The 19,928-nt window shown below is 37.7% G+C and overlaps 1 protein-coding gene across 1 annotated transcript in view; it reads right to left on the bottom strand.

The window, feature by feature from the left end:
* The window catches only part of LOC122797855 (vomeronasal type-2 receptor 26-like), a 59,945-nt gene extending 48,581 nt beyond the window's left edge, over positions 1–11,364 (bottom strand). Inside the window, exons 1-2 of the mRNA XM_044066377.1 lie at positions 11,140–11,364; positions 10,729–10,972 (exon numbers count right to left, since the gene is read on the bottom strand). Coding sequence (XP_043922312.1) covers positions 10,729–10,972; positions 11,140–11,364 — 469 coding nt within the window. The remainder of the gene's footprint in view (positions 1–10,728; positions 10,973–11,139) is intronic.
* Positions 11,365–19,928: the final 8,564 nt, after the last annotated feature.

The following is a 19,928-nucleotide window of genomic DNA, read 5'->3' as shown; positions in this document are numbered from 1 at the left end:
TACATCTCAGGTCATTCACACCAGCATGGACAATGACTGAGTCATATTTGTACTTGCCTTGGAGTGACCTGAGTGCTTGTGTTATGTGGCGGATCCTAGCACCCGACAGGCTGCTCACCGTGACCCTCTCCTTGTTCAGCCTGGTGAGTGGGACATCAATGTGCCTGACGATAGAGTCACCTATTACAAGTGTATCAGGTGTGTTGTTTAGTCTTAAGGGCTGTGACTGTTTGGCACACTGGCTTTCTGAGATATGTGTTGCACGTGTTTTGTTTTGGGGTAGCGGTTGCTTGGGTGTCTGCTTTGGAGGTCTCTGCTGCTTAGGCAGATCTTTATTTAGAGCCTCCGAGTATGTTTTTGTGTGATTATGTGTTTGGTTTGCTGTCGTGGCAGGTCTATGTGAGACTGGAATTGTAGTGAGTGTGGTTTCCTTCTCCTCCTAACTGGTTTTGCCAGTACTGAGTTGAGAGAGCTTAGCCTCCAGTTTGGCTATATGGTTGCATCTCTCACATGTGTTGGAATTTGTTGGGAGGAGGAGAGGGTTGTCTGTGTACATGAGGCAGTTGTAACATTGCCTCAAGATTCCCAGATTCACCAGCTGGACCGGAGAGGAGATTGACAACTGACCTTTGGACATGCTAGAATAATATTGGGAATTCCTTAATAATTGAAAACAAGGGCCAGTGGGGAGTGAGGGTGTAGTGCTTTTAATTATTAGTGCTGACTTATATAATTGCTTTAGCGCGCAAGTGCCAGGTAACTTAAGTGCAATGTGTTACAGGTAACTTAAATGCAAAAATGACAAACAGTAACTTTCTTTCAAGTGAAACAAGGAAATAAGTACAGTAAGCAATGCAGATATCACTAGTGATCCACAGAAGCACTGAGAAGCCGCGTATTAGGTGGAATTAGCGTTCCAGGGAAATAACAAGCAAACAAACAACAAGCATATAAACAAAGCTAGATTCAGCAGGCCTGGATCTAGTCTATGCTACAGCAAACAAGGTACCAATTTCAGTAAGATACAGTTCAAATATTCAGGCACTATAAACCTTTAATCAGAAATTCCCAGCTCAGAAGGGCAGAGTCCACATTTCACCTGCCAGCTATGCTAGTTCTCCTTGATTACCTTCCTACTGCTGTTTTCCCTTCCCATTGCCTTCCTGTTTAAGCCCGGTGGTGCGCCATGCAAACACAGTGCTCAGATGTGCACAAAGCTGTTATTTCCTGGTTTACTTTTTTTTCCTTTAAAACCTGGTGCGCAGCGAGCACACCCACTAAGGCAATGTAAAGAGTGCTAGACAGCCTCAGACACACACCCTTGCTTAGCTCTGCTAAGCTAAGAGCAAACCCAAGCCATAGGGCTCCAATCCGCTTACAGTATGCCTGACACACCCCCCTATGATGTCAGCTAACTCCTAAGCTTGCACCAAGCTATTCCTGCTCTTACACTGTTGGGTGTTGACTAGCATGCAGGGGAAAACTGGGATTCAGTATCATTCCCCTCATTTGCATAGAATTTCCTATAGTTACATGTCCCACACTGAGTCTCCCCCCTTAGGAACCACTATTCACTGGCCATGTTGTCTTCTGCCTGCCATTGAGTATAATGGCAAAATAGTGATTTTGGTTAGAATATTCCAAAAAAAGCCAACAACTCGTTGGAATACACACGGCAAAACAACACTTTAATACAAAATAGTAAAAATATAAAACATGTGAGAGCTTTCACAGAGATGTCTGAGGAAGCAGAGAAGACTCTGTGATAGTGCTCACATTCTTACAACTAGCTAGGGAAGAAGGTATTATAACACAAGATACTCAACATCATCTTACAGTTACAGATCCTTGTAACCAATACATTTACTTCCTCCCTAAGATTCATAAGGACCCAAATCATCCACCCGGTCGACCGACAGTCTCAGGCAGAGGTTCTATCACTGAACCATTATCCCAGTTTCTCACATTACATCTCAAGCCCTTGCTGCAATGTGTGAGAGCAAGAATACAAGATACAACTGAATTCCTCCGGATTATAACAGAGATGCAGCTTCAGGCAGGGTGGTATTTGCGCACTTTGGATGTTTCTGCATTATATACCAACATCCCTCATTGAGCTGGCCTAGATGCTTTGGAATATTGGTTAACAAAGTCAGAATTATACCCCCCAGGTTTCAATACATTGTTACTATGCATGGCGGAACATGTGTTAACCAAAAATGTGATATTCTATGGCAACGAATGTTACTTACAGACCAAAGGCACGGCCATGGGGGCCTCATTTGCTCCTATATACGCAGACCTATTTATGGCCTGTATTGAAGATCAAATCATTTATGACAGAGCTCATGATATCTACATTGATGAAATTGATATATGGAGGAGATATTTGGATGATTACTGGATGGTATGGAGATCTGACAGCTTATATCTCAAGGAGTTTGTGACTTATTTCAATGAAAATAAATGAGGTATTGAATTTACGATAACTTATGACATCAATCAGATTACTTTTTTAGATGTCTTAGTAACAAGAAATGCAGATCATACACTAACCACAGAAATTTATCGTAAATATCCCCAATACAACTTCCTACTCCATGCCTCCAGCTTTCATCCCCCCATATTTGCAGAAACATTCCAAAATCACAATTTCTTCGTCTGAGGAGGATTTGTTCAGAGGAAAGCACATTTACCACCTATGAGTCAGATTTATCCACAAGGTTTCTTAACCGGGGATATAAAAAAGGTGATATCATTCTGGGAAGACAGTATGCCACCAACACAAATAGGGAGAATTTATTACAATACAAGGAGCATAAACAGAAATCAAATTCACAAATTAGATTAGTTACTACATATGGGAGAAATACGGACACCCTTATCAACTTTGTGCAGAGACATTGGAATATATTGTTAGCAGACAATAAACTCAGGGCAATATTGGATGACAGATGTTACTTTTCATATAGACGGGGTCGGAACATGGGTTCCTTTTTCAATCACTATAAACATATCAACAGGAATGTCAATTCACCCAAACAAATAACTTTACAAGGGGGCCCTTTATTGGGTTGCTTCCCATGTGGCCACTGTACACATTGCAATAACATGAGCAAAACAAAGGAATTTACCAGCAGGAACACCGGTAAAGTTTTTTCCATTAGATTCTTTGCAAATTGTCAGTCAGACTGGGTGATTTATTTGGCATCATGCAACTGTTCAGCATTTTATGTAGGACAAACTTCATGCTGTGTTAAATTTAGGATCTCGGAACATTTAAGTGATATTAGGACTTGTAAGCCTACGAATGCACTGTACAAACATACAATTAAACATCCAAATGCCAAGTTCAGATTTACTGTGATTGATATTATACAACGGAATACAGCCAAAAAATCTGGTTGGCATGCAATATTAAATAAAATGGAAAATAAATGGATTATTAAATTAGGTGCACTCTTTTCCCCTGGTCTGAATGAATATATATATATATATATATATATATATATATATATATATATATATATATATATATATATATATAAAAATAAAAATGAATGTTTAAATGTATGCAATTCTGCTTTTGGACTGCAGGTGGCGGTGGACAACTCTATATATACATGTTGTGAATTTGTAACAGTTACAAACACTGAGGAAGGCCTAACGGCCAAAACTGGTTTGTTTTTTTCCTTCTTCCTTCAATAAATGGATTTTGGCCCACTGTTTGCTGGCTCTACCATGTTTTTGTATTCCAACGAGTTGTTGACTTTTTTGGAATATTATACTTTTATTGTTGGTCACTTTATCCAGATTCAGGGGATCTGTGTTTGATATTTTGGTTAGAATGCTTATTTTATGTTTTTTTTCTTATTTTCCACCCGATCCCATTTGCTTGCCTCTACCCTATGCTTAAATAGCCGAGATTGCTAAAAGAAAATAAAAGTTGATTTTTTTATATTTGCAACTGTTTTCCATGCCAATGGCCTTATAGTTGGCCATTGGCATGCTTTCTCCATGATATCCACCATTTATTTGGAGCTGTCATGGCTTTGTTTTGTAATGTGCAGAAATGTTACTCCGTTACCGACGGAGTACATTTCTGCAGATTACACTAGTCCTGAACGGCCATTTTACAGCTTCCTGCATCGCAAATTCACATCATTTGCATGGATTTCTCCTGCAAATGGGGTAATTTGCATACAGGGGCTGAGTCCGTGCAGAACTAGTGCAGGAGTGCTCGTGCACATCCCTACAGGTTATTTCTGGATTGCACAGCAGACATATTGCCTGCTGAAGCTCCTGCAGTAGTCTTGCACACTGTGCAGGGCTTGCAGAATCCGGGGGTTGGTGTTGACTACATCATTCAACCCTGGTGCTTTGTCAAAGTTTAACCTAATCTGCCACAGTGCTTCTTTTTGTTCTAACTCTGTCTTAAAATCCCCACCCCTTGCATGAAGTGTTCCCTGTTCTAGAACTGAAAACAGGAACTTGTTATAGTTAGGACACTTCAAAGTGTGTTTAAAAAATGCATTTTTGCCATCCTTCTTTTTTATGCTATAGTAGTGCTCTTTGATCCTGGTACAGAGAACCAGGGTGGTCATCCTGATATAAAATGCAGTACAATGAGAACATAACCCAATGTACAACACAGCTTTGGTTTTACAGTTAAAATAACCAGGCATTGGAATAGTGTGTGGCAAATGGGCCAAATTTACAAAAGGTTTCTCTAATATGTACCTACAAACAGTACAAGTTCCATATTTGTGCATGCCAAATGGTTTATTTGTGTGTAAAGTAGTCCTTTTCTCTGTTTTTTCCACCCTCTCAAGTAATAATTTTAAATTATAGTGATTTTTATACACAAAATGGGGGTGGGGGCCAACCATCGCAAAAAGGTTCTGATTACCCTCTAAAATGTTCCAGTTGTCCTGTATAATGCCTCTTATCAATCCACTATCCAAAGTCATGTTCAAGTTACAAAATATTTCTTTATTGGACTTGATCAAGACTTTGGAGCCACTATAAGGAACTTGTAATATGGGCGGGTAGAGTGACATCCGATTGTCCATGACATACTTAGCTGCACTTCTTAATTTGTCTTCATGGTAACCTCATTCCAGAAATAGTGAACAAGTAAAATCTATTTCATTAATAAAATCACTGTCTTCACTGGTCATTCGACTGGCCCTGATGTACTGGCCATAGGGTATGTTGGCTTTCATAAATTGTGGATGAAAGCTTTTATAGTGTAGGTAACTGTTAGTAAAAGTTTTTTTTACGGTGAATCCTGCTTACAAATCTCTTCAGTACCTTAACCTATTCTAAAGTGATGTCCAAAAGGGTTGCTATTAGACTGATGAAAAGTCTAAATATCAAACAGCTTAGTGATCAAAAATGCCGTTCTTAGGAATCGCTATTGTGAGATCGCAGTACAGTATAGATCAAAAAATGTGCCCTTTCCTCACTGTAGTGCAATCTCAGAGTTGGTATATATAATCAGCGGGCAGGGCCGTTCGATATTTAGACTTTTCGTCGATCTAATAGGAACCCGTCCAAAATGTGAACCTTTAAACCTACGTCATCTAAAGTAAATTTTAGAAACTCAAAACCAGAATTTAAACAATCTATAAAACTCTTTCACCTGGTTGAGATCACCTTCTAAGATGAAAAACAAGTCATCGACAAATCTTTTCAAAAACAAAACATGATGTCTACCCATAACAGGCTCCAAAAATGTGTGTTCCCACCATCCAGCAACATTTGCGAGCAAAGGGGTGGCTGGAGACTGCATAGCAACCCCTCTGTTTTGTTTATACACTTTGTTATTGAACATAAAAACATTGTTTTTCAAGAGAACATCTATCTAATTACAGCAAATGATGCACTGGTCATTAGAGAGAATAGAAAATCTCCCAACATATTGTCTTACATATTCTACTCCTGTTTCATGTTGAATACACATAAAAAGTGATACCACATCGTTGCTGAACAAAATAAGTTTTCGTAGGTTAAATGAGAAGGTGTCATTAAATTTCCTGAACTGTCCAAAAAAATCCCAAGAGACCTGTAAAAAAGAACTCATTTTACTGACTAAGGGGTTTAAAAAAGAATTGACCATAAGGGAAAATCCTTCTGTGATGTAATTAGGCGCTGAAATAATGGGTCTGTATGGAGGGTGGTTAAGGTCTTTATGGACCTTTGGCATTCCAAACACAAACCCCCTAACTTGGGATTCTCAATATTACAAAAATCATAAGAAATTTTATCTAAATTACCACTCATTAAACTGTCAAGCAAAAAAGAATACATTTTCCGATAACATGTTAATACATCACTTACATTGGCTGCCTCATATTCTAAGGTGTTGCTTAACATAGCTTCAATACTATGAATATACTTGTCTTGATCCATCACAACAAAAGCCCCACCTTTGTCACTTTTAATAATTCTAACCATACTGTTAGACTTTAATTCGTTCAGAGCAGATTTTTCACTCATAATTAAGTTGTAATATTTACACCTTGTTTTATTATTGTCTAACAAACTTCTAATTTGTTGTTCACAAGTATTCTCAAACACTTTTAAAGTGTGTACCAAAGGTGGGTTAAAACAGGATGGTTTAACATATTTACTTTCACTCTTTTCAACATCTTTTAAAATGTAATTTAAGTTCAACAGTCTTGTGTATTTTTTCAATTCTAGAACAGTGCTGGAAATATCAGCTCTACTTGCTGGATAAAAATTTAAACCCAAATTCAGCACTTTATAATGTTCAGACGTAAGGTCAAGTTTAGACAAGTTTATAACATTTTGTACATCTTACACTCTGCTAATTGTCCATGGATGAAGCTGAAGGAATCCTTTCCTTTTTTTCTGGTCATTCTGGTCCTCTGAGCCTTCCCTTCCTTTTCTGAACTTAAAAAAAGCTTTGGGCCTTGCTCCACGTTCTATGGAATTACTAAGACCATCAGTGTTACTTAATTCACCCACAGGAAAAGCATTGACTGTGTTTGTTTGCAGGAAATCAACTGCTGAAGCCCCAGTTGCTTCACTTACTACATTGTCAGTAGCCCTCATTTTCCATCAGTTGTTCCCTTTCAGTTCTCTTAAAGGCATATTGTCTAACTTTCATACTTGGCTGTTGAAAGTTAGAAAAATTCCTCTTGGAAAATGTATTGCCTGTGTTGGCAAGCAAATAGGCATTGTCACTTTCATATGATTTAATGTCTCTGATTTATTGTTTTTGCGTTTAATAACAATTTGTTCATGCTTTGGAACTTCTTCTAGGATGTTATGATATTCTGAGCGCTCTCCAAACCTACTATGAAACCGTCTGTGAATGGCCTGATCAGTGGTCATTATTTGTTCTTTTAAACTGGCCATAATTTTAACATTGTTGTCCACAAGTAATTTTAGAAAATTAAGACCTGCATTGTTGAAGAATTCCTTTAGAGTTCATAGGTTCATAGGTTCATAGGTTGATACTAGGCTATCTGCCCTAGGGCATTTATAAGCCTAGCCAGAGTGTGTTTGACTTTCGCCACCCTTTTAGATTAGTTGACTGTGCCTCTGTATAGTAGGTCACAGAAGGTAGCCCTTTTAAGATTAGTTTACTGTACCTCTGTCAAGCAGGGACACAGAAGAGATCCCAGGGGTAAACTTATGATCTCCCATCTACTCGTCAAGATTTCTCTTGAAGAGGGTCAGTGAGGGGCTCTGCCTAACATGGATTGGGATTTTGTTCCAGAGTGAGGGGAGCCTCTGGGATATGAACCTGTTCCTCCAGCATGTCCTATTTATTTCTGTGCTGAGGTTCAAGTCCCTGGAGCATGTAGCTCTAAGGGATTTGGATTTCCTGAGGTGAAGCATGTCCATTAATTTTGGGTTGGACATGGCTTTATACGTCAGACACAGATCGTCTCTGAGTAGGCAGTATGCAACTGAGTAGAGCTGGAGTTTCTTTAGTCGAACTGCATAGGGCATCTGTTTGAGCCCCTTAATCCTCTTGGTGAGGTACTTTTGGGGTCTTTCCAGTTGCTGCAGGTGTCGGGTAAGGTACATCCCAAATGGGGCATTGTATTCAATTATGGGCCTGATAAGTGATGAGTAGAGGGGCACAATGACCTCTCTTGATCTAGATGTGAACCCTTTTGTGATAAGGTGGGCTATATAAAAGGTCTTTCTAACCACTTTGGCAACGTGATTGTCAAAGGAGAGATTGCTATCTACTTGGGTCCCCAAGTCCCTAATTACTTCTTCCGTACTTAATGGATTAACACCTATGTGGTAATTTGTGGGCACTTTGTTTTTCCCAAAGGGATGACTATGCACTTTTTGGCATTTAGCTTTAGGCCATGGCTCTGGCACCAGTTATCTGTCTCTGTGAGACCCTTTTGGAGGATGCTTGTGTCAGCCAGAGAGTTGATTATGACACCCAGTTTGCAGTCATCTGCGAACTTGGTCAGCCATAGTCCACCCATGTTAGCCTGTACCTCGGAGAAATATATACCGAACAAGAGAGGTCCCAGGACTGAGCCTTGTGGGACGCCACTTGTAACTGGTTTAGAGTCTGACATGGCACCTGCTATTCTGATCATGTGGGTTCTATCCCTGAGAAACAAACAAACGTAGGCAGAAAACAATTTAATATATCACAGCAAAGCTTTCGGGTGAAACCCTTCTTCAATACTAACAATCATTGAAACAAAAGCAGCTTGCTTTAAATAGGAGCAAAAAACAGTCACATGATAGCAGCCAAAATCACATGACCGACAAACACAATATAATATAACATATATACAAAATGCAAAAATATTTAAAATATTTAAAATAGCTTAACACGCTGAATTTTACTTAAAACAGGCTTTAGGCTAACAGTAGAATTTAATCCAGGTGAAGAATCCGCTGCTAGTCTTAAAATCCATTCATATTCCTTAATATCTAAAACATTATTAATATCACCACCCCTACTATGAGGTTTAACTATATCTGGGCATCTAAATTTAAAGCAATGCGTATTCCCATGTGTTTTAATATGCTTGAAAAGAGCATTATTCTCAACCTCCCTTCTAACCTCTGACTTATGCTCAATTATTCTGTCTTTAAGTTTACGTGTGGTCTTGCCCACATAGAATGCTGAACAGGCATTACAAGTAGCCAAATACACCACATTTACACTGTTACAGAATGCTACTGATTTAAAGTAAAACTCTTTTAAAGTAACAGGATGAATAAATGCATAATTAGGGGTAGCAGCAATGTCTATACAACAAGAACAGCTCATACATTTAAAAGTACCAATACGATCAGAGAAAGCATTCAGCTTTAAGCCAAAATTAAAATCTTTATAACATAATGAGTAGTAAGGCTTTTCACCTAAAATTCGCCTAACCTCTGGACAGGCCATCAACACAGGCCAGTATTTGGCTATAATATATTTAACCAAACCTGTTCTACTACTAAAGTTCATAACATATCTAGTTCTAACTATATTTCCAATGTTAGATCCTGATGTAATGATCACATGATCATTCATACACGCGTCTGTCCTAAGGTAAGGTTTATATGTAGTATCCCTATTAAGTATTACCATTCTCTTCAATTCTTCCAATATATCCAAGTCATAGCCATTCTTAGCAAACTCACTGAACATTTCATCTAACTGTATATAAAATACAGAGTCGATTGTATTTAACCTACTGACCTGTGAAAATTGAGCTTTAACAATTCCTTTAAAAACATGGGGTGCATGCATACTATTATAATGTAAGTATCTACTAGTATGCACATCTTTCTTGTGAATAGTAGTTTGTAAAGTACCCTCTTCTTTATATATCTTAACATCAAGGAAAATTGCTTCATGTTCAGATATAATCTCCTTAAAAACCAAGAAGCTCGTACTACTGTTTAAATATACTATAAAATCTTGCAGATCAGAGCGTGATCCCTTCCAAACCATAAAGCAATCGTCCACAAACCTCTGGTACAAGCAAATATTACTGTTCAAAAATTTTACACCATCATGTATAAACTCTAATTCCCATTGATACAAGACTAGGTTAGCATATGTATTAGCAACCTGTGTTCCCATCGCAACATCGTTTAGCTGTAGAAACAAAAGTTGATCAAACATAAATACATTGTTGCTCAAAACTAAGTCTAATAATGCACATATATTTTGAACATCACCTGTAGGTATATCTATTTTCTTACTCAGAAACTGTCTGATGGCCTCAATGCCATACTCATTTGGTATGACAGTAAAAAGAGAATTTATATCTAAGGTTACAAATAAATAACCTGAATCGAGTTTGTTACATAGACTGTTATACCAAATTGAAAGTTTGCTTAAAAAATCACCTGTGTCCTTTAAGATATTAGGACACTCCAATAATAAGGGGTACAAACGCTTTTGTAGATAAACAGATATTGGTTCAGTTATCCACCCACCCCCAGAGACAATGGGCCTCATGGGTGGGTTATCTAAACATTTATGAATTTTTGGTAACCCATATAATAAGGGAATAGTGGGACAGGGTACTGTAAAAAAGTGAAACAAATCTAAATCTATCTCACCATTAGTTTGTAGCTCACATATATACATATTGACATTACTAATGCATTTCTTAGCATCATTATATGATATTCTTCTAAAAGCATTCTCATCTTGAAGAAAATTGAGCATAGATGTCTTATAGGCATTACAATCCATAACAACAATAGTACCTCCCTTGTCAGCTTGTTTCATTACAATAGTATTGTCAAATTGCAGTTTCTTTAAGGCACAATGTTCATCATAGTTCAAATTATACTGTCTCTTCTTCTTAATTGTAGTCCCATATAACTTTCTCAAATCAGCTTCACATAAATTATGGAAAGCAGTTGTTACAGGCAAATTAACGGGTATAAAGGTACTACGTCTTTTGCAAGTATTATTTGATATCATAGCATTATTTGAACCAAAAAGAACCTTTAAATTTATATTCCGAATAAACTGTTTTAAATCTGTCAAAGCTGAGGTTAAGCCATCCTCTGCTGTAGGAATAAAGTTAAGGCCTTTGTTTAAAACAGAGACACATGGTCCATCTAAGGGAATATCAGAAAGATTCAAAATACCTTGTATTATCTGCGACTCACTTTCCCATGCTTGACAGGGCTGTCATTTTTCCGTTTCACAGGACCGCCAGACTGTCTGGTTAAGGACTTGTCCCTTACTGCTATACTGCTCTGTACTTTCTTGGCTTGTTCCAATTGGAAGTGTTTCAGCGAAAAATTCAAAGTTAACTGTTGATTCTTCCTCATGATATCCTTAGTGTTCCCTGAAGATTCTCGCGAAACATCACCTTGAGTTACAGGCCCCATGCTACCTGTATTTGAAATTTCTTCATTCACTAGTAACACTGATGCAGAGGGCGTGGTTGTAGAATCAGACTGCACAAGCCAAAGCAGCAGGATTTAAACGGGAAATGCCAACATTCAGATTTAAAGTAGAAACACCAGCATTAGAGTCAGTGAAAGCATCCAATGTATCCAAAGATGATACAGTAGTTGTAACAAGTGATGCAGTAGTAACAGGAAAAGTTTTTTTAGGGAATGTCTCAGTACTATCACGTAATTCAGTTATATTTTTGTTATTTTTTGGCCAAGAGAAGATATGCCCTCTTTGAAAATCGGCAATATCTCTTAATAACTTTCGTTTCTTGACCATCTCCAGGCGGTCATCCAAGGCATGCAGCCTATCAACCATTTGCTGATATTTAGGCAACATATTAGAGAAGCAGGACATGCTAAGTAATTCATTTTCCATCTGAAAGATTTAATTTTTCAGATCTAATTCACTTTTTGCAAAGAAGTCATTCATTAGCACCGTATTTATTCATCCTGTTACTTTAAAAGAGTTTTACTTTAAATCAGTAGCATTCTGTAACAGTGTAAATGTGGTGTATTTGGCTACTTGTAATGCCTGTTCAGCATTCTATGTGGGCAAGACCACACGTAAACTTAAAGACAGAATAATTGAGCATAAGTCAGAGGTTAGAAGGGAGGTTGAGAATAATGCTCTTTTCAAGCATATTAAAACACATGGGAATACGCATTGCTTTAAATTTAGATGCCTAGATATAGTTAAACCTCATAGTAGGGGTGGTGATATTAATAATGTTTTAGATATTAAGGAATATGAATGGATTTTAAGACTAGCAGCGGATTCTTCACCTGGATTAAATTCTACTGTTAGCCTAAAGACTGTTTTAAGTAAAATTCAGCGTGTTAAGCTATTTTAAATATTTTAAATATTTTTGCATTTTGTATATATGTTATATTATATTGTGTTTGTCGGTCATGTGATTTTGGCTGCTATCATGTGACTGTTTTTGCTCCTATTTAAAGCAAGCTGCTTTTGTTTCAATGATTGTTAGTATTGAAGAAGGGTTTCACCCGAAAGCTTTGCTGTGATATATTAAATTGTTTTCTGCCTACGTCTGTTTGTTTCTTTGGTATTCCTGCATTTCAGTCTTGTTTTGTTGGTTCTATCCCTGAGCCAGTTTGCAACCCATCTTGTGATATAGGGGTTGATATTTAAGCTGGTGAGCTTATTTATGATGCCCGGGTGGGGTATTGTGTCGAAGGCTTTTGTGAGGTCCAGGTAGGCTGTGTGGACTACCTTCCCTTCATCTATGGCTTTGGTAACTGTTTCAAAGAAGTTGACCAGGTTCAAGAGGCAAGATCTTTCCTTAACAAAGCCAAATTGGGTAGGATCCATTGTCTGAAGGTTCCCAATGTCTTTGTTTATGATTTCCATGATGATACACTCCATAGCTTTGCAGACCAGGCTAGTCAGGCTTATAGGGCGATAGTTTCCGGGGTCTGTTGTGGCACCACCTTTGTGGAGTGGGACCACTGTTGTTGTATGCCATTCCTTGGGTACATATCCTGTAGTAAGGCTGAGACTGAACAGTGACTTTATATGAGGGTTTAGTTCTTCTTGGAGCTCGTGTAAGACGCAGCCCGGGACACTGTCTGGTCCCATTGATGCTGTGTTTTTTGCTTTGGAGAGGGCAGCTCTCACCTGTGCATCTGTGATCTCAGGAAGGCTACACTCTGTTGGGATAGACATTTGCTCTTTTGGGGGGGAAGGGGGGGGAGTTTGCACTGAACCTTTCTGCCAGGATGTTGGCAATGTCTGTGGGATCAGTGGTATTTTTTGTCATTTTGCACTAACTCAGAGCATATCTGGGAGTTGCCTCCCAGGTTTCTGACATAACTAAAGAAGGCCTTGTGATTATCTTTAGTGTCTTGTGCAATTTTTCTTTCAAAGCTGGCCTTAGATGATTTTATGAGGGATCGTAGTTTCTTGCTAGTACTGATCAGAGACGCCTTTCCTTTTTGGGATTTTGCTCTATCATATAGTAGCTTTCTCCTTCTGTTGTATAGCTTATTTATGGACGGGGTCCACCAGACAGGTCTCCTGCCTTTGGAGGAGTGAGTCTTGGTTTTATTTGGGATAGCATGCTCCATGCATTCCTGTAGGTGTCCATAGAATGCTTTTGTAAAGGATTCTGCATTTTGGGCTGTATTTTCAAGTGGCCCAGGGGCTTTGAAGGATTCCACCTCAGTTTTGAGAAGTGTGAAGTTTGCTTTTGAGAAGTTCTTCACCGTGGTTTCCTTGGCTGGGGTGGGGATGGAATATGGATGTCCAGTGAGATTAGATTATGGTCTGATCTTACGAATGAGGGGTATACCTCTGGTGTGGAACATAGGGACCCCATGTTGGTGATGACCAGATCCAATATGTTTTCCCCTCTTGTGGGAGTGGTGACCAGTTGTTCCATAGCATTTCAGTTTATAAATTCTAAGAATGGTTGGGCGAGAGTGTTTCGGCTTGAGTAGTTTTCCCAATCAATGTTTGGGTAGTTGAAGTCACCCAGTATAATGGTGTTTGGAGAGACCTTCATATTCTCCAGTGTTCTCAGGAAAGCTGACTGAGGTTCCTGTTTCTGGGAGGGTGGTCTGTAGCACGCTACAAACTGAAAGGCAGTTTTGCCCACTGTTAGTTGCACATGGATGGTCTCCGATGCTTCGTGCTGTGCCACTAACCTGGAGGTGTGGGTATCTTTGATAAATATGGATACTCCCCCTCCTTTTGTGGTTCAGTCCGAGTTTTGGGGCCGAAAAGCATGGTATGAAGTATAAGCTGTTAGTGCTGGGGTGCTCTCAGGAGCCTTGAACCAGGCTTCTATTACTGCACAGATATCAATATTCTCTATACTGAGGAGAGTCTCGAGTGCGTGCATCTTGAGGTTTAGACTTCTGGCGTTGAGCAGCATTACCCTTAGTTTTTTTTCTTTGTGTTGTCTATGGAGGTGGGTTTGTCTTTTGAGGCTTGTAAAAAAGGAATCTGTAAGCTTGACACCATTTGGGCTTTTGAAAAATCTTAGCCCTTTAGGAACTATATTAAGTTCAATGCATCGCTGGAAATATTTGTTCTCTAAATAAAGACTTTTATACTTCTTCAACAGTCTAGTTAAAGTATCACAATTATCTCTGTAAGATAACAAAGACTTTTATACTTCTTCAACAGTCTAGTTAAAGTATCACAATTATCTCTGTAAGATAACATATCAGGCTGTGTTTATAAGTCTTTCTGTGGTAAAAAAAGATCAGTACCACTAGTAAGAATAGATGCAACATTCATATAAGTCTTTTTAGAATTTAAATGAACTTCAGTGTGGTTACCTTGTGCAATAATAGGTTGAATATTACACTCGATCACTGTGCCACCATCATCTTTGGAGGTGGTGTACCCATGGGATTCTGTCACTTGCTCTTTCACCAGCAAATCCAAGGATTTTTGAATGGCAGTTGCACCATGAGACCATTTTCACTGCTGCCTAGTGTAAGATGAATACTGAATTCAAGAAGAGGATCCTCCTTGTTGCTCTCAGACATAGCAAGTCAAATAAAACCAACAGACCACAAAAATAAACTAAAACCCCCAGAATATCACAACAAGCAACAAGAACTGAAACCTGGACTGAGAACAAGAGGCACAAATTTTAGGTTCTCTGTGCCAGGATCAAACAGCACTACTACAGCATAAAAAAGGATGGTAGAAATGCATTTTTTTAAACACACTTTGAAGTGTCGTAACTATAGCAAGTTACTGTTTTCAGTTCTAGAACAGGGAACACTTCATACAAGGGATGGGGATTTTAAGACAGAGTTAGAACAAAATGAAGCACTGTGGCAGATTAGGTTAAACTCTGATAAAACACCAGGGTTGAATGATGTAGTAAACATCAAGTGCTTTTTAAAGAACCACAGGGTTCACTTGAAGAAATAGTTTTTAACAGAAGTGTATGTCTTTAATAGTTGAGTTTGTGATGTCACTTAATTGTGGGATGAAGAAGTATTTTCTATTGGCTTACAGATATTTTTAAACTGAAAGTTTTTTGCTGTTGAATGTATTGTTTTCTGATGAAGTCTAATGACGAAAGTGGAAAATAAATTGTTGTCTACGCTAAAATTTGTGCCTCTTGTTCTCAGTCCACGTTCCAGTTCTTGTGGCACATTAATCAAACCAATTAACACATGTTAATGTGACATAATGGAAGTAAATAGGACATATTACTATGCAGCTAAATCAATAACAGATAAAGTTGTACCACAAAAACACAAAGCAATAAGTGAAAGGAAGGAAATAAATCAAATGCCATCATGGAAGCATTGACTAAAGAAAAATATAAACCAACTAAGATAAGAATTGTCACTGTTAGAAAAGTATAAAAGTGGGAACAGATCAACAAAAATACACAGAAAGATAGATGTGAGAAAAGCAATGCACAGTATCAGAACAGACCAGGACCTAACATACACTATTGCAAATAATAAACTAAAGATATCAGCACAAGTAGAAAAACTTAGAACACCTTATAGACCTATAACTTTCCTTCCAACGATGCCTAAATTATATGCTGTGATTGATGCAGACAGAGTTTATAGTCATTTAGAAGAAAACTCAATCAATTAATAAAACAAGAAGGTAACAAAAGAAAGTCATATGGAACAAATGATCATTTATTGTTAAATAAAGTTATGATGGAGAATTGTAAAAATGGGAAGAGTCTAAGTATGGTATGGATAGATTACAAAAAAGCATTTGACAGCATCCCACATTCATGGATAAAGCAATGCTTACAGATCTATAAGGTATACCCTACAATGATTAATTATATTACAGTGACCATGAAACCACTGTGCAGCTAAGCCATGATAAAGGACAAATTATTATTCCATGGATAAAAATTCAAAGGGGGATATTCCAGGGTGACTCTTTGTCACCGCTGCTCTTTTGTCTTGCCCTCAGTCCATTAAGCTATGTACCTAATGGATTAGGTCATGGATACAATTTGGCTCCCAGAACACATCAACGTGTAAAGACTTCTTGGCTTCTTTTTATGGATGATTTCAAAATGTACAGTCCATCAGATGCGGAGCTGAAAACCAAACTGCATCAAGTCATCAAAATTTTCTCTGATGATATGAGAATGTCATTTTGTCTTGATTTATATGCAAAAGCAGCATTTAAAATAGGAATCCTGCAGCATCAAGAAAATATCAGTTTGGGACAGGAATGTGATCTAAAGGAGCTTGGGCAAGAGGAAGTGCATAAATATTTGGGAATTGATGAAGGATCAAACATGAACAAATGTGAACCAAACTAAGTAAGGAATATTATAATACTGAAAACAGATGTGATATCTAGGAAACAAAGTCCAAATTATAAACCAATTTGCTCTTCCTGCACTAACTTACAGTTTTGGGGTGATTAACTGTGTCTAAAAGGTATTGGATCATTTGGACATGAAAACAAGAAAGTGCTTCAAGCTTATCAAATGATATATAAAATTCAGTGTATACCAAGAATTCATATTCCTCATTCTGAAGGAAGTATGGGCCTCCTCAAAATTGATTTCATGTACAGATCTGTAATCCTAGGACTGCATACACATTTGCTGACCTCAGAAGATCCAAATATAGTGAAAGTTTAAAGCATGTGGAGAACACATCTAAGACAACTTCTCTGCTTAGTTTAGCAGAAGCATATCGGTGTCGAGTGGGAATGGAAATTAAACCAGAAGTAGACAAAAAGCAGGCAGCAACCAAATGTGCCAAAAACAAAAGAAAGAATATAAGGAGAAAGATCAGATGAGAAGACAAGAAATGTAGAAAATTTGCAAGTACATAAAATTCCTGGAACAACCTCATGTCGATCAAGATCTGACTCTGAAATGGTTAAGGAGAGGTGAATTTAAACCAAAAGATGAAAGGTTAATATTAGCAGCCCAGGACAACAGACCACATGCACATTGGTTTACAAAGTCCATTGAACATGTGGGAGTAACATACACATGCAGATTTTGCAAAACAGAACTGAAAACAATTGCACATTTTGTTTCTAGGTGTGATACATTAATGGCAGCTAGCCTGTATAATGAAAGGCATGTGGCAAGACTGTTGCATTGAGGATTGTGCAAACATTACAGTATTGAAGTAGCTCAGAAGCATTGGAAACTTGAGCAGCAAACATCATAAAAAATAAGGAAGTTTATATCATTCTATGTTGTGCAACTTATAAATAAAAGTATGGCATCTAGGTCCAAGAAGGTCATTGTTCCACTGTATTCAGCATTCAGCAGACCTATCACTGGGTACAGTACCCCCTTTGGTATGTAATTAACCAGGCACATCCAACAACTGGAACATATACAGAGGTTCTTCACTAAAAGAATACACAGGGTAAGTAACATGTCTTCTCAAGACCTCCTCAAGACCCTATCTCTGTGTTCTGTCTGTGGCATACAAGGCATTGTCAGACCTCACCCTGATGGACCTTCTGCATATCCACAAATCAAACAGCACCAGAATTACCCATTCTAAAGACTTAAACCTTGCCTGTGATATAAATAGGACCTACTGGAGAGACTATCCCTTCTCTGGAATAGGCTCCACATCCATGTAAAGCAGAGTTCCTACCTAACCTAATTCAAGCATGACTTGGACAATTAGATGAGGAACAGGAAATGTATCTCTGGTTTGGCATTTCTGCCTCTAATGGACACCGGCACCCTGTAAATGGTTCATCTTCATCTTCAAGGGTACCATAACTTGTCAGAGATTTGGGATGCATAACTAGGCTTAAAAAAGCCCTTGTGGTTGTTAGCCTAGTATACACCTATGAACTTATATCACATGGGATCACCCATTCCAAAATTTCAAAAAAATAGATGTGAGAAAACCAGATATAGTAGTCCATGAAAAGAAGACAAAAGTAGCATTGATCACTGAAATTGCTACACCCAGTGATTACAGTGCCTTATCTTCAGAAAGACATAAAGTCATAAAATACCAGGATTTATAGGCAGAAATGAGGGAAATGTGGAAGAAAGATATCCAGACATTTCCAATAATAGTATGTGCAATGGGTCTCATAAAAAAAAGAATTTACAGTCATACTTAGATATGCTACCAATACATGTAACTCCGCATGAATTGCAGAAGGAGTAATTTCTGGGCACATTGCGGTTCCTGCCAAGAGCATTTATGGCTAACATCAAAGATTGAAACAACACTGATTTCGCAGACTTTTATCATGCATTGATTTTAGAATGGGATTCTTTTAAGTTATGGTACCAGAAACCCAAAAGACTTGGAAAAATTAAACCAAGAGTATTATCCTTGAAAAGAGCTCCTTTCCACAGTAAAATGGATTTGTACAACAGAATATAAACAAGCACACTGAACTTCTTAAAACTATGATAAAGTAAAACCAGGTTCAACTAAAGGACATAGAGAATGCTTTACCAGTCATAGATGGCAGACTAAATGAGGAAGATAAGCAGATTGGATTCAGCTTAAAAATATCGCTGTTGGATAAACTGAATGATTTACAGAAGATGTACACTACTACAAAAGAAAAGATAACAAGATGGCATATGTATTACCTAGACATCTTCCAAAATATTAGACCCATAGGATGTGCTTCCCTTTAGGAGAACTAGAGGGCACAGACCAGTCTGAAACTCTACAATACAGCAAGCCTCAACAACATCTATACTGTAAAATTTAATTCACATCTGGACAAGAAAGGAATTCTCAAAATTGTTCTCCTCATATACTGTTGGTTGGGATCACTTTGTGGTGAAACTAATAAAAGTGAAGAATTAGTTGAAAAAGACAGGAGAGTTTATATCCTTTTGTTGGTTGTCCTAGTCTCTTGGCTATCACATACATACATACATACAAATGTTTCAAACACGGGCATTAATGCCCTTCTAGCTTGCCAATATGCATGCTAATAGCTCAACAGTTCCTACTGTAATTTACTTTTTTCATCTACTTGTTTTGCCTTTTCCTTTTTCCAACTTTGGTTGTGTTCCCTTTTCCTTAAAACTGTCCTTTTGTAGCAAACATTTTTAGATATAAATAGATAAAACTTCTTTTTTTGTTGTTTTTTTTTTGTTTTGTTTGTTTACCTAAATTAGTATAAAAGGACTGTAGATGTAAGAGTTATTCTCTATTTATTTATTATTTATTTGTTTGTTTGCAGTTTGATTACCAGGGAAGTCCACTGGGCTGAATTGACCCATTTTCAGTAGAGGCCCAGGGAGGAAAGCTCCAGGATGAATTATACAATTTAGATACAGCTGATAGTTAATATTAAAAATATATTATGTAGAATAGTTACTCATAAATGCATTCAATATCATGCATAATTAACAAACTCATTAAGCTTGAAGGTAGGAATCACACAGTTTCATTTGAGGAAAACAGATATGGGTTATGTGTGGAAACAGTTTATATACAAACCTTTTAAGAAAATGCAAATAAGCTTTATATACACACATCAACAGTAGAATACTATTTAC

The sequence above is a fragment of the Protopterus annectens genome, chromosome 3.part1, assembly GCF_019279795.1.
Source record: "Protopterus annectens isolate FY-2018-M chromosome 3.part1, PAN1.0, whole genome shotgun sequence".
Lineage (NCBI taxonomy): Eukaryota > Metazoa > Chordata > Ceratodontiformes > Protopteridae > Protopterus > Protopterus annectens.
This window is presented reverse-complemented; position numbering and strand designations above follow the sequence as displayed.